Source organism: Vigna unguiculata, chromosome 6, assembly GCF_004118075.2.
Source record: "Vigna unguiculata cultivar IT97K-499-35 chromosome 6, ASM411807v1, whole genome shotgun sequence".
Classification (NCBI taxonomy): Eukaryota; Viridiplantae; Streptophyta; class Magnoliopsida; order Fabales; family Fabaceae; genus Vigna; species Vigna unguiculata.
The window spans coordinates 25,270,674-25,286,471 of NC_040284.1; the positions used below are offsets into that span (position 1 = coordinate 25,270,674).

A 15,798-nucleotide genomic window follows, 5' to 3' on the forward strand; every position below is an offset into this window, starting at 1 on the left:
TCAAACTTTAAATTGAAAATTCCTTTTCACACAAAACCTCTCACAAAGTGTTGTGGAGATGGAGTGGAACCCTCAGACTCTGCAATTTCTATCGGAATGCTTTCTCCACACGCTGTCTCCGGCGCCAGAGCCCCGCCGCCGCGCCGAAGCCTCCCTCGCCGAAGCCGCAGACCGCCCCAACTACGGCCTCGTGGTCCTCCGCCTGGTCGCAGAACCCTCCGTGGACGAGCAGATCAGGCAAGCCGCCGCCGTGAACTTCAAGAACCATCTCCGCACGCGGTGGTCCTCCGAGACTCCCATACTGCCCCCGGAGAAAGAGCAGATAAAGTCCCTGATCGTTCCACTCATGCTCTCAGCTACTCGTAAGATTCAGAGTCAGCTCAGCGAAGCCCTCGCCGTTATCGGTAAGCACGATTTCCCCAAGGCATGGCCTGCGCTGCTTCCCGAACTCGTTTCCAATCTGAAAAACGCGTCACAGGCGTCCGATTATGCCTCCGTTAACGGCATTCTGGGCACCGCCGATTCCATTTTTAACAAATTTCGTTTCGTGTTTAAAACCAACGATCTTCTCCTCGATTTGAAGTATTGCCTCGATAATTTTGCCGCGCCTTTGCTTGAGGTTTTCCTCAAAACGGCGTCGTTGATCGACGCCAGTGTCAATTCCGGCGCAAACCTGCGCCCGCTTTTCGAGTCGCAGAGTCTGTGCTGTAGCATTTTTTACTCCTTGAATTTTCAGGAGCTACCTGAGTTCTTCGAGGATCACATGAAGGAGTGGATGGGTGAGTTTCGAAAATATCTCACCACCACTTATCCTGCTCTCGAGGGAAATGGTGGCGATGGTCTTGCTATTGTCGATGAGCTTAGGGCCAAGGTTTGTGAGAATATTAATCTGTATATGGAAAAGAATGAGGAGGAGTTTCAGGCTTATTTGAATGATTTCGCTCTTGCTGTGTGGACCTTGCTGGGGAACGTGTCTCAGTCTTCTAGCCGGGATCAGCTCGCCATTACCGCAATCAAGTTTTTGACCACGGTCAGTACTAGTGTTCACCACACCTTGTTTGCCAGTGAAGGGGTTGTTCCCCAAATCTGTCAGGGCATTGTGATCCCCAATGTGAAGTTGAGGGATGATGATGAGGAGCTTTTTGAGATGAATTATATAGAGTTTATAAGAAGGGATATGGAAGGTAGTGATCTTGATACTAGGAGGAGGATTGCATGTGAGCTTCTTAAGGGAATTGCCACGCATTATGGGGATGTTGTAAGGAACATTGTCTCTTCGCAGATACAGAGTTTGTTGAGTTCATTTGCTGCCAACCCTGTGGGTAATTGGAAGGACAAAGACTGTGCTATATACTTGGTTGTTTCTCTCGCTACCAAGAAGGCTGGAACCAGTTACGTCTCCACTGAGCTTGTTGACGTTCAGAGCTTTTTTGAATCCGTAATTGTCCCTGAGCTGCAGAGTCCCGATGTGAATGGGTATCCCATGCTTAAGGCAGGTGCACTAAAGTTTTTTACTATGTTCCGTAATCAAATATCCAAGTCCGTGGCATTGAGGTTTTTCCCGGATTTGGTTCGGTTCCTTGCTTCGGAATCAAATGTTGTACATTCTTACGCTGCAAGTTGTATTGAGAAGCTCTTGTTGGTAAAAGATGAGGTGGGTGGGGCTCGCTATACTTCAGCAGACATCAATCCCATCTTCCCGGTGCTGATGAACAATCTTTTCAGTGCCTTAAAGCACCAAGAGTCTGAGGAGAATCAATATGTGATGAAATGCATTATGAGGGTTCTGGGGGTTGCTGATCTTTCTGCTGATGTTGCTCGAGTTTGCATTGAGGGGTTGACCTTCATTCTTGGGGAAGTTTGCGGAAATCCTAAAAATCCCGTTTTCAATCATTATCTCTTTGAGTCTGTAGCTATTCTTGTGAAACGGGGCTGTGAGAATGGCTTGCCTGTATCTGTTTTCGAGACAAGCCTTTTCCCTAAGCTGGAAATAATTTTGACCAATGATGTAACCGAGTTTTTTCCGTACACGTTTCAGTTGCTGGCTCAGCTTGTTGAGCTAAACAAATCACCCATTCCGCCCATTTACATGCAGATATTTGTCATTCTTTTGTCGCCTGATTCGTGGAAAAGATCCCCAAATGTTCCTGCACTTGTGCGTCTACTCCAGGCTTTCCTTCAAAAGGCACCGAATGAGATCAACCAAGGGGATAGACTGACTAAGGTGCTTGGCATATTTGACACACTTATACAATCTTCTAGCACATCTGATCAGGGATTTTATGTGCTCAACACTGTCATTGAGAGTCTTGAGTACGGTGTTATCAAACCTTATATTTCCCATATCTGGGCTGCTCTTTTCAGGGAGCTCCAAAGAAGACGAACAGTAAAGCTCATAAAGTCCCTTCTGATATTTATTTCACTTTTTCTGATTAAACACGGCACTTCAAACCTTGTCGATACTATGAACGGTGTGCAGCCAGATATTTTTAATGTGATTTTGAGTCAATTCTGGATACCTAATCTTAAGCTGATTACGGGAGCTATTGAGCTTAAGTTGGCTGCTGTTGCCTCAACCAGACTCATCTGTGAATCTCCAATTCTTTTGGATACTGCTGCTGCTGAATCCTGGGGTAAGATGGTGGACAGCATTGTCACTCTTCTTTCACGGCCAGAACAGGAAAGGGCCGATGAGGAGACTGATGTGCCAGATATTTCAGAAAATGTTGGTTATACTGCTACATTCGTTCGTCTTTACAATGCTGGGAAGAAAGAAGAAGATCCACTAAAAGATATAAGAGATCCCAGAGAATTTTTTATTGCCTCAATTTCTCGGCTGTCAGCACTTTCCCCTGGGAGATACCCGAAGGTCATCAATGAAGTAGTAGATCCGGCAAATCAAGCAGCACTACTTCAGCTTTGCAACGCCTATAATCTCACAATTGTTTGAGTAAGTACTTGAGACACCTTAGTTTTTATCAATCTTGTTTGGTAGGTTTGCTTTGTTGAAGTTTCCGTCTGTTAGAATCTGAAATGTTGGACTTCATTTTGTAGTTGGCAAATTTTAGTAAGACCTTGTTGAAATCAGCATATATGTTCTGTTATGGACTCTTAAGTCTGGGTTGGATTTTGATAGTTAACGACTGTTGTGATAATGCATAGGTTTTTTCTGGCCAGTGCGGCGGATAACCCTGTCCTTTACTAACTACTCTTTGATTGCCCTAACTTGCAAGGTGTTTAAATTTTTTTCAATTGGACAGTGAGTACAGGTGTATTGTATTTCCTTACAGAATAAAATAAAAAATTATTCATATACTTAACAAAAGTTATCATGCCAAGACAGTTGTTCTTTTAGGTTTTCTCAACACTATCAGTGGTTTAGTAACAGTTGAGGTAACATCTACAAATGTAACGTAGCCATGTTTTAGTAGGTAATAAAGTTGGAATATGGAATTGAGTTGATCGTGAAAATCTAGTGTCCTGGCTGTCAGATTTTAAATATTAGACACCAATGACATTTTCAAGTTTTCAAATCAAATATTTTTGAGATTAAGTATGGAAGTAACTTGTATGTTCTATGGTGGACTCGAACGATTGGGTGGGATTTTCATAGTTAACGATTGTTACAGTATATAAGTTTTTGGTGGCCAGTGGGATGGATTAGATTGAGTTACGAATTACAGTTCCATTATTTTACTAGGTATTGAAGTTTGTTTGAATGAATCTGAGTTACAAATTATTGGTCCCAATCTTGCCAATACACTTATTGTCTTAGGAATTCCCATAGCTTCTTTTACACCTACTAGTTCCGTAGCATTTGTGGTAACGTTTACAAATTGTAATACTAAGCACAAAATTGTGGTAGCTCTTGAAGTAGGCATATTTTAGTAGGTAAAAAAGGTGGAACATGGAAAACAGGTTTGGTTTTAGAAATGGTGTTGGATGCAACCTTTATAATTTTAATTTGTTTTGTAGAGGTTGAAAAATCATTTTGACGAATGAACTTACTTTCATGTTATAAGAGGAGTGACTGGGATAGTGTGTATGGTGCAAGTCAATTGCATCATTCGCTCTACTCTCATCTGTTCCATATTTTCAATCTTGCTCTACTTTCATCTGCTCCATATGGTTTTACCGAACGAGGAATTAATTTTCAATCTTGTTACTTTTACTCGAATAAACGTTTATGCATTTGTTTTGCGCATCAACTTTCCCATTTGTGTGATAATGATGAATTATACTAAAATGCTTGAATATAATATGGAGTTACTATTAGTCAGAGCCTACTGCTGCATTTATGAAATAGCCAAGGGTTTTCAATAAACAATCTATGTTTGTTTTTCTGCAGTTAGTGTGATGAATGTACTGGGCTTTCGAAGTACGGTTGAGTCTGAATCCATGAGCACCAAAGCATATTTTTCAAGTGCAATGTGATGTGTTGGTATTTTAATGTATAATTATTTAATGCTCCCTTTCATTTTGTTGCTTTTCAGCCGCACTGGAGCAAATTGTAATGAATATATCCGTCAATTTTGTTTAAACTTGCATGTTAAGTACAAAATTTATGTAGGTATTTTGCGATATCTGCTTCGGAACACATTGCATTTCTCTTTTTTGGGATGCAACTACTATTGAATGAAATATGAGGATGAAATTGTAGCATTTGAGTTTACCTTTGCGAACACATTGCATTTCTCTTTTTTGGGATGCAACTACTATTGAATGAAATATGAGGATGAAATTTTATCATTTGAGTTTACCTTTGCAAAATCATCGCAAAGTCGTTATTTGCAACACTGTTAAGTTAAGACTAGGGAAATTGATCAAGATTAAAATTCATAGCTTATTACTTTTCAGTAGCATTGATTTTGTGGTAGTATAAAGCTCAAAGGATGATTTTTTGTGAACTTTTCATTGGAGTGTTACTTGACTTTATTTGTGTCATTACTCATGTATTGTAAGTGTATTTAGTTATTCCAATGTTAGCGTGTGGTTGATGGAATAGGCTTATGTTACTGTTTATGTGCGATTGGACCTAATGATGGTATAAGGTGAGGTGATATATTACGTATTACGTGTTTGGTTCTGCATCAATGTGGTTTCCACATCAATGGGCGTTGTTTACTTACCTTTATATTTCTAAACATGTGAAAAAGTGATTTTCATATGAATGAAACCTGGTGAGTAGTTAAGATTCAGTATTATGATAAGAGAACCAAAAAGACAAATCACCCATATCAAAATAATTAGAACTCAAAATGTATAAATATATTTCATTATTTCCTTTATGTTGACTGTAATTTTTCTTACTGACATTTAGATATATCATGGCAAAAAATTATATTAATGGGTGTTATTATTAGCCTTATGTTTTTCATTCATGATAAGCGGGGTTTTTTGGTTTAGTTTTTATTATTTTTTTAGGAGTGATAAAGTAGATCATGATTTTCAACTTGTCAATCTATTTTAATTTGGCTAGCCTAATTTCTAAAATAATTAATAATTTAAGAAATTAAGAAATTGTTTTTTTTTTTATATTATATCTGTTCAAAAATATAAAAATTGTAATTTAAATATTAAGAGTCATATATTAATTTTTAATTATTAACTATAATATAGTAATTTGTAATATCGTAATATGTAGATATAATAGTTATTTTAATTATTAAATTAAAGACATTTATTAATTATTTATTAACTTATAAAATATTTATATATATTTTATAGATAAAAAATTAAAAATTAAAAAAAGTTGGCGCACAAATTTTAGTCTGTTTTATTACTGTGGGCCAGTTTGTTCCATTTTCTACAGACAATAAAGAGTTAGATCTAGCCCTTTTTTACACACAACAAAGGGTTAGATTTAGCCTGACTATTTGAATTAAGGGTTAAATATGTTTTTGGTTCCTCAAGTTTGAACGAAATTTGGGTTTAGTCCCTCATCAAAACTTTTGACCAATTTAGTCCTTCATCTTCCAAAATGCGTGAATTTAGTCTTTTTAACCAAATTTTGTTAAGTTTATCTGACATTTCAAGCGCATTTCATGATAGTATTTAAATTATTTATACTGTTTGACACATTTTTGCTTCAATATTAACTTAAATACTATCATGAAATGCGCTTGAAACGTCAGATAAACTTAACAAAAATTGGTTAAAAGGACTAAATTCACGCATTTTGAAAGATGAAGGACTAAATTGGTCAAAAGTTTTGATGAGGGACTAATTCCAAATTTCGCTGAAACTTGAGGGACCAAAAACATATTTAACCCTTGAATTAAATACGGAGGACGAAAGTAGAAAAAATAGTTATGTTCAGGGATGAAAAACTTAGTTCAACCAAAATATTATATATAGTAATTTTTAATTTTTAAGTATTAAGTTCTAATTCATGGTAAAAGAGTGATTATGCTATAACTTGAAATCAAGTTCTAATTTTAATTTTTATTTCCATTTACTGCTCAAACTTAAAATTATTTTTAAGGACGCTTACTCCACTACCACTAATGTATTAATAATTTGAAGCGTGGTGAATGCAAATCATTGATAGAAATTGTTGAGAAGAACACAGAATTGTTAAACATAATCTCACTTACATTCATTGCAACTTCATAAAAACTGGGTTCCCACCACTGAACAAGATCTTACTAAATGCAAAATGAGTACACAAAATGCCAACAAAAAGACGAAGTTAGCTTTCTTAAACACCTGGCTCCACTAATTACATATTTAAGTGCTTCACTGCCTAACGGGCTTCCACTAATAAATCGTTCATTGTTTAATATTTTCTTGCACATTCATAATTTAATTGCTGTAATATTCCTGCTTCTTCTATTTATTCTCTTCTACTTGTTCGGAAAACAATCATGTTAATTTCCACTATCTAATCCAACTACAAACAGTAGCAAATTAATTCGATAAATGAATTATGAACCCTAATTTTGCAGATTTCAATGCTAATTTTGGATTATGTAGTGTTGTAAAGACCTTTTGACAGGGATGGGAAAGGGTGATGAGGATGACAAGATCTAATAGGTTTGACTTATGAGAAATCTCCATTCTTAACAATCGGATCAAACAACTTCAAAGTTGATATACAATGCATCATAACTCAAAAAGTTTTCAGCAGTGTTGCACGGACAATCTTTTCTTTTGCATTAGTTTTTTTTTTTTAAGGATATTTTTCATATATCAATAATCTTGGTATAACTTAAGATAAAATTATTACAAAACTTTTACATTCAAAAAGAGATTATATGATTTTTTTTTTCATTTATACTAAATATAAAACTTACTTAAATTTTCTTGAATATGTTAAACTTATATATAAAATTTGAATTTATATATCTCAAACTTTAATATAATTTGGTCTCAAACTTTAAAATGAAATGGTACAAAACTTTTTTGTTATTAAACGGTGATTTAGCTTAACATTTGAATTGTAACATGTCAAACAATGTAATAATTTAAAAATCAACCTAAAAAACTATTTAAAGCAGTTAAATTTAAAAAAAATATATTTATTTATTTTTAGAAATTGAAAGTTAAATTATATCAAAATTTAAAATATAATAAATATTATTCTAAACGTGCTTCCATAATTGCCAAACCATCCATAAGATAATGAAAATGGTCTGTTACTTCAATCCTGTGGTTGTCCTCGCATATTTTAACATTAAATTATTTGAGTTTTCATTAAATAAAGCCTTAGGGGTATTATTTTTATTTTTATTTTTTATAGGGTATGCACACATCGACTGCACTAAAACCCAGATGAATCCAACTCTAATTAGTACAAAATATAATAATAAATAAATTAAAGTAAAGCAAAGCAAAGGTTGTTAACAAAATTAAAGTGAACAAACCTAACCTAGTCCTCACTAGCAAAGGTTTCTTCATGGCGCGTGCATCCAACTTATTCTTGTTTTATAGAAACTTTTTATTCTTGTTCACTACTCTAAATGAGCAAACAAAATTTACTTATTTTTCTATTTTTTATCCATGGAAACTGTTATTTTTCTTTTACTTTCTTTATTTCAATATTTGCATTATTTTTCCATTTTACTTATAATCCAAACACATAGTAAGCTATTATCCATAAGAAGGTACTCAAGTGATGGATTTATACATCAAATTGATCACGTTAATATGATCAACAAAATTTGTAGGTATGAATATGATACTATCAACTTCATATATAAATTAAAACAAACTCTAATATAGTAAGATGGTAATTAAATTTCACCATGTAAAATTATGTAAATGTGATTATTATCTGAATATCAAATCTTTATGCATTGTTTATATGTTGTCTTCAAAATTCATAAACAAATTAATGTTCAATAAAGTACATTAAGATAAATACAAAATTTTGTAAATACGATTGGGTTGTAGATTTTGAGGCAATTGAATTTGCAATTTATTATTATCTGAAAAAAAAATTCATAAACTGTAGCAAAGTTTGTTTTTTACATTAAGATACTGTTATAGACAGATCGATATTTAACCGTCTATATAAGTACGGATCATACAATTATTGTTGATTTTAGCAAAAATAACATGAACAATGAAGATTATATATAATTTGATATGCCAGTATTGTGTTCCATTTTGATGAGTTTAGTTTAAATGGTTGCCAAAATGACAAAGTTGTACATATTGTTAATTTTCAGAATAAAAATTCGAATTTGAAATTGATGTCTTTGGTTTTTGAGGTATCATAAAACGGTAGTCAAGGAATGTTGACATATTATATTTGTTATCTTTGAAATAAAATATGAGAATAGATTGGTGTCAATGAAAAAAGAGAGGCTACAATAATTGACCATAATTAAAGAACTTGTTTTCTTGCCTTAGCTTAAAAAAACTGCGTATTAAGGCTTCAACATAGTTAAGAATCTGATTTGGATCCCACTCAACCTCTTAACTTTTATTAACTTATGTAAATATTAATCTGCATTTATATTCTCATTCGTGTGTGCTTTTTTTTGTTATTTATTTATATACATAACAAATTATAATTATAATGATAGAATATTATTTTATTCCAGATTCACGAGATGGATGTAAAGAACGGTCCTCCGTAAGCCCCGTAATATTTTAAGCAAAGTAGATAATCAAACATTGATATGGTAACGTAATGCTGTTTACTCGTTCCTTCCTTTGGTCAAATAACAACAATTAATTTACCATAAATAATAACTATATCGATCTTTGAAATTTTCTTTAGAGGTATAATTTTAAATAAGTAAGAATACGAAAATTTGTAAATAGATTATATAAGTTCACTTTTAATTTTATTTAAAAAAATTATCCATATCATCTCTAAACTTTATCTAAGATTTTGAGGTGAGAAGTTGTTTATATTGGAGTTATATTCTTGAAGATAGTAGTTATTCATTACTAATTTTTAGTTTCAAATCAACATAAATTTCATACTAAATAAATTGAATTATGTCCAAACTAATTCATTATTGTTATCGATAAAATTCTCAAAAATATCGAAAAGCTACTCATTGTTTCTACTAAATCCAAATAATGCATTAAAAGTTTTCAAATTCTAACATTTTTTTTTAATCTAAAACTCTGCACGCAATTTTGTAGATAATAATAAGTTTAAATATGAAGTAATAACATAATTCTTCGAGAAGTTGAATTGCATTTTTATATATAGTCAATGATTTAAAAAAAATTAAAAAAATGTTTATCTTGTTGTATATTTGATATTGTATGAGTAAATACAACAAGTGTTTTTTTTTTTTTTTTTCATTTTTAAACTGTCATAAATCAATTCATCAGTATCTAACTAACTACTAATTTAGTAGTTCAGTATTTAAACTAAACTAACAAAGTAGTTTGGTTCAATTAATTTTTTTTTTAAATAGCTTAGTTTTACAAGTTTAATTTATTAGATAGTTTAAAAGTCGAATTCAACTTAACTATTTTCTCTCACCGCTAAATAACTTAAAATAAATTCAAAAGTATTATCATTGAAAAATGAAAATTCAAATAGGAGAAAATTTATTTCGTTCAAATAAAACTTATCCATTACACCAATTAATGTATAGTTATAGAATATCCTCCGCAGAAAATATTTCCATAATTATTAACTGTTGCTCTTTCAAGGTGTTAGTATTAACACTATTTATTGACTATGTATGTTCTTTTTTAGTTTAACAATTTTGAAATATTTGGTTTTCTAGTTTGGACAATATAGGAAGATGCTTTTATGTCAAATTAAAATGAGAGAATAAACAAATAAATGGAAGTTTATTAGATTCAGTGTTAAATTTTAGGTTTTTCTTTTTACTCCCAATAATTTTGCGAACAAGTAATTTTTTTTTTATAAAACTTTAATTGCAGATATAATCCATTGATTCTTTAAAATTAAACAGTTGTACTCCATCACTAATATATAAATACTTGTTAATATAAAATGTAAACATATTTATTTTGACATCACAACTCAATATTTTGTATTGTTATAGCTAAAAACATGTAGTGTTAAGGTCTCCTTTAGGTTCATTATGAGTTAAAGTTGTTTTTATAAAAAATCTTCGATACTTTTATCCTTGTTCAGATGTCTTTTACTTTTTATTTATTTATATGGGTTAGAGCACTTCTAAAACTCTATTTTTATATTATTTATTATTTTCTGATAAAAAAATGGACATATTATTAGTAAATCAAATTTGTTTAAATTTGAAAAAAAAGAAGAAGAATTAAAATTGCAATTATAAATGTCAAATTTACACATTAAGAAAACGATGGAGAACAAAAGTAGAGTGAAACTTAGAGTTCAAAGAAGAAGAAAATATATGACTTATTATTTCAGCTTTTTATTCACAATTTCTCTCTTCTTTAGGTATGCAAGTTAAACAATAAAATTGTTTACATGGTCATATTTAAAATAGAAAAAGAGTCCTTTCCATGAATAAAATGTTTTAAAACACTTACACTCTTTCATGAATAACATTTTTTTTTTCTTTTTGGTCTATCTTAATGATTAAAGTCATAGAGTCTACATCAAAGGAAGTATTGTATATTTCAATAAATTTATTTTCCCAAATCTACTCTAATAGAATCACAATCTTATAGATAATATATAATATATGATTTACTTAGATATGTAGACTCGTGTCACAAATATCTAACAACTGTGATTTTTAAGTTACCGAACTCTGTTTTTCAAGGAAAGATACTAGAATAAACTTGTCGACAAAGATTTTATGGTAAAACAAGTAAAAAAAAAAAAAGATAGATAAGTTAATTTCAATTTCTAGATAAATCTTTAATTTTTTTTATTTTTTAAAATTGTTATGAAGAAATTTGTCTGAAAAGGCATGAAAGGATTTCTGTGATCTCCTTTAGTAAAAACGTGAAGGTTGATAATATTTTATACGTAATTATAGAAGACTTTGAAAAGAATAACCTTGTTAAAGAAGGGTAATATGAAGTAGTATCTGTTTGCATGGCATCTACTTTGTGACAAGATTGAATGAATATTAATTATACTAAGAAAAATAACATATTCTATGAGATAAAAAGGTTCTTACAAGTAGCTTAAGAAGATAAGAGCAGCATTAGGAAAAAAATTATTATATTTTGCCGCCCATAGCCACCAAGATCCTTTTGTTTTTACAGTTTCATTCTCTCCCTCTCATCGCCAATATTTAAAGGAAAAGTGAAAGAAAATTATGAAAGTGGTCCATTGCAGAATTTAGATCTGTATTTTCAGCCTAAAAAAAGGGTCAGAAAATAGTTAGGTTAATGAAAAGAAGATCCTTTGTGTCCGATGCATTGGGAGTTAATGATACCAAGATTTTATCTTCTCCTTTTTCTTAAATAAAATCAAGCTCAAAGTGTCACCACCAATTTCTTTTTACACTCAATCAAATATAACCTCAACAATTATTTGATCTACTTTTACATGTTCATACATTGACGTGTAATATATCCTTTTTTAAGTGGAAGACTTGCACACACGAGATAGGGTTTGATGGACTTGTTGCTGTGCAAATCTTACAATTTGACTGCTTTCATGCGTGATTAAGAGATATGAAAGCAAAACCATATAAATTATATTTTCTCATTATTTTCAACCCATCAAACTTTATGTTCTAAGGTGTCATCATGATGTGATTACCGGAATAGATAAAAGGAGTATGGATTTTATTATTAAACTCTATTTCTTATTCAATCTTACCTAGTAATGCCAATTCCTTATCCACTTATATAAGTGTGAGACATCTTGATAAAACAAAATTACCAATATTCTATTCATAGTGAAAAATAATTCTGTAAAATTTATTGGTAATTGTCATCGGTCTAAATATGTTGCTAATTATTTATTGGTAAATATTTTTTATCGACAATTTTCTTTTCTTTTGATAAATATAATAATTTGGTCTTCTTTATCTTTTTTTTTCTTCTTTTTCCTCCTCCTCGACAACGTCCATCTATTGTTGTCACTGCATCTATCACCTTTAGCTCCTCCTCCTTTGTCGATGTTGTCGATGTCATCATTATCGTTGTTGTCACCACCACTTCCACATTCTCTTTCTCTTTCTTTGTGCTCTTCATCTTTTCTTCTCACTCATCTTCATTTAATTTAGAACACATTTTTTTTAGATTTGGCAGAAAAATTAACACTCATTTTAGTGATGATAATACCAATGAATTTTAAAACATATATCAATAGATTTACTGACAAATTTTAAAAAATTAAATTAACGATAAATTTATTGACAATTCTTTTAAATAATCAATTAATAACAGATTTTTAAATAAATTCTTATTGACAAAATTTTCGACAAATTTTATCAAGGTCAAAGCAAAAGCAAACACTTGATCTACATTTTACTGATAAATTTTTCGACAAAAAAAAAATTCTTTGTAAAATAGAATTTTTATTTTTAAATAAATTCTTATTGACAAATTTTTCAACAAATTTTATCACGACAAGGTCAAAGCAAAAGCAAACACTTAATCTACATTTTACTGATAAATTTTTTGACAAAAAATTTTCTTTGTAAAATAGAATTTTTATTTTTAAATAAATTCTTATTGACAAATTTTTCGACAAATTTTATCACGACAAGGTCAAAGCAAAAGCAAACACTTGATCTAAATTCTTTGTAAAATATAATTTTTTGACGAATTTTATGATTTTAATTATTGACAAAAATATTTGTCAATAATTGATTCGTCAGTAAAATTCATCGATAAATGTTATTTTATTAACAAATTATGTTTTCGTTGATAATATGATATTTTCTTGTAATGATTATAAATATATACAAATGGTCTAATAGCGAGTTAAATAATAGATCCAACAAACAACAAACTTTGTTAGGTTAAACTCTATAATAACTTTAATATTATATCATAAATTTATTTTATCTCAATCCGATGTAGAATCTCAAATACTATTATGTTTATATTAATTTGTTATAGCATATATGTTTCAATAAAAGAAGGAAAAATTAAAAGGAAAATACATATAGGAGGAAACGAATGAGATATGTGAGATCCAGGAAATTCATAAAAATAAATAATTAAAAGAATATAAGAAATGAAGGGTTGGGACTACCTTAGGAGATTTCTTTGATAAATCCTAGACAAGAAACAACCTGAACCTAAGTGGTTTAGAGCACTTAATTAGGTTGAAGGGACTTGGGTTCAAGTCCTGAGCATGTCATTAGTAGATTTATTTAATTTTATTTTACTTTGCTACTATATTGTGAATGTGAAAGCATGATTTAAGTTCATAGGAATGAGTAAATTGACAAGGAACATGAATTAGTTTGGTGGTTGTGCATGAACTTGGTAGTTGGGAGGTCATGGGTTCGAACCTTGGGTTAAAGGAAAGGGACTTTATCTATATTTTTGTTTTTGCCAGGTGATGGAAAATCTGAAAAAAAAAAAACTATAGGAATTCCATGAGAAAACAGAGGGGTGTCAGTTTAGGTGCACTAAACAAGAATAATGGTTATAAAACTTAAAAATAAATTTAATTCGTTTTTCTTTTAATTTATTAAATTGGGCTGAGTTGGGGAGGGGGAAATGAGTGTGTGAGAAGGCCAAGAGTGAGAGTGAGTGATAGCAAAGGAAAACAGAGAAGAGGTTGGGAATTTTCGTGCTCTAGAGGGTGTGAGTGAGGGTTGAAGGAATTGAAGAAGATACCTATAGAGGGGGCCTTGGACAACAAGCACAATTCGTTAAATTTCAATTGGAGCGAGGATCAGAGGTAAGGGGAGCTGAACTTTCATGCTTATCTTTGTTGGTTGTCTTCTCTTTGGTGTGTATTTTTGTGTTCCTTGTGGTTGGTGGTTTGTTGAACCTATGACCAAGTTGGATGGCAAAATTGTGATGTGGACACATGATTTCTGTGGCATGAACCTTGTTTCTGAACTTTTATTTTCTTTCCTTTATGTGAGTATTACGATGAATTGGTTTGATGTGTGATTCAAACGTTGTGATGGGAGGATTATAAAACGATATTACTTTTCGTTTCTATGTTAGATGGTAAAAATAAATATTTGATCTTTATCGTGATTGTTGCCTTGATTAAAAATATACCATGCACTGGTGTTTTTGACAGTGGTTAATATTATACATACGACATGCCATCTTTGTTCTTTTGTTTTTCTTAATTTTATTTTCTGTGGTGGTAATAGCAGGGTGTTGGATGCAAGGGGTTTATAGTTGAGTTTTTCATTGGCAATCTTTTAGGTGAACCATTATAATAATAGTGTTATATATATTATATATAAACTAGTCTCTGCGTGTGGGTTGTCATACAAGTATGCAAAGCAGTTTTCTTTTTTTTATAGAGAAAGTTTGGATGCAGTGAGGTTATGATGATCGATGATTATAAAAAGTAAAAGAGGCTTCTTTTTTGGTTTTGCACTTACGTATTTAGTATGAATTATAGGAAGATTTCGATTGATAGCATGATAATATATTACATATAGAAATATGTCTACATGGAAGGAATTAAAGTAATAAAATATTAGTATATTAAATTAGTTACTGTTGGGTATTATTATATTGTAACATACATAGATTATTACCTAGCTTTATATGGATATTATTTATATCTTGATTGATGATATTCTGTTTTGGTTTTTAGGTAATATTTATAATCTAAAGTTTTAACGTTCAAAGATTGTTAGTTATATTTTATAGGAATGAGTTGGATATAAAAGTTACTTGGGTTGAAAATTGGCAGAGTATCTTTCATTTTATTTTAACTGAAATGTTTAACGTTTTTAGATAATTGTTCGGTTTGTGGTTTTCTTTCTTTTTCTTGTTAATGAGGGGTTCGTTTTGTAAGAATTGTGAATTTGAGATAAAGAGGAAGGGTTCTGTGATTGGAGTGAGAGGCTTGGTGTCGTGTTAAATTCCTTATTATGGTTGGCATTTAATAAATTTCTATTTACACTTTATAAGTTTGGCAACTTCAGGGAAAGCTTTAAGTAGTGGAAATGTTTTCTTTGCATTATATGTTAAACTTCCAAGTTGGAATAGATACAGGGAATTAACTATATTCTCGATAATTAAAATACTTAACGTATTTTAATGTGGCTTAGTTTCGTAATCTATCCTTCTCTTTATTTACTCGGCGGTAGAATAATCATAAATTTTGGAATTTTGGAACTTGTGGCGCCGACGGCATGTTAAGACCGTTAGGCAGTGTATAGTACAATTTCGCCTGGTGGCGCTTAGGCAGCGCCAGGTAATAGTGCAGGGGCAAGGGTCCATTGCAGATGGATTTGCATGGATGGGTTGATAGCT

General features: G+C 31.3%; 1 protein-coding gene across 1 annotated transcript; it reads left to right on the top strand.

Annotated features, from left to right (window-relative positions):
• LOC114187039 (exportin-2-like) lies at window positions 1–4,672 on the top strand. Its single transcript, XM_028075141.1, has 2 exons — window positions 1–2,950; window positions 4,349–4,672. Exon 1 carries the CDS (start codon window positions 59–61, stop codon window positions 2,948–2,950), a length of 2,892 nt encoding a protein of 963 aa, XP_027930942.1. The 5' UTR covers window positions 1–58; the 3' UTR covers window positions 4,349–4,672.
• Window positions 4,673–15,798: the final 11,126 nt, after the last annotated feature.

What these genes read in the sequence shown, in the direction of transcription:
- LOC114187039 (XM_028075141.1), top strand. Translation starts at nt 59, where the DNA reads ATGGAGTGGAACCCTCAGACTCTGCAATTTCTATCGGAATGCTTTCTC.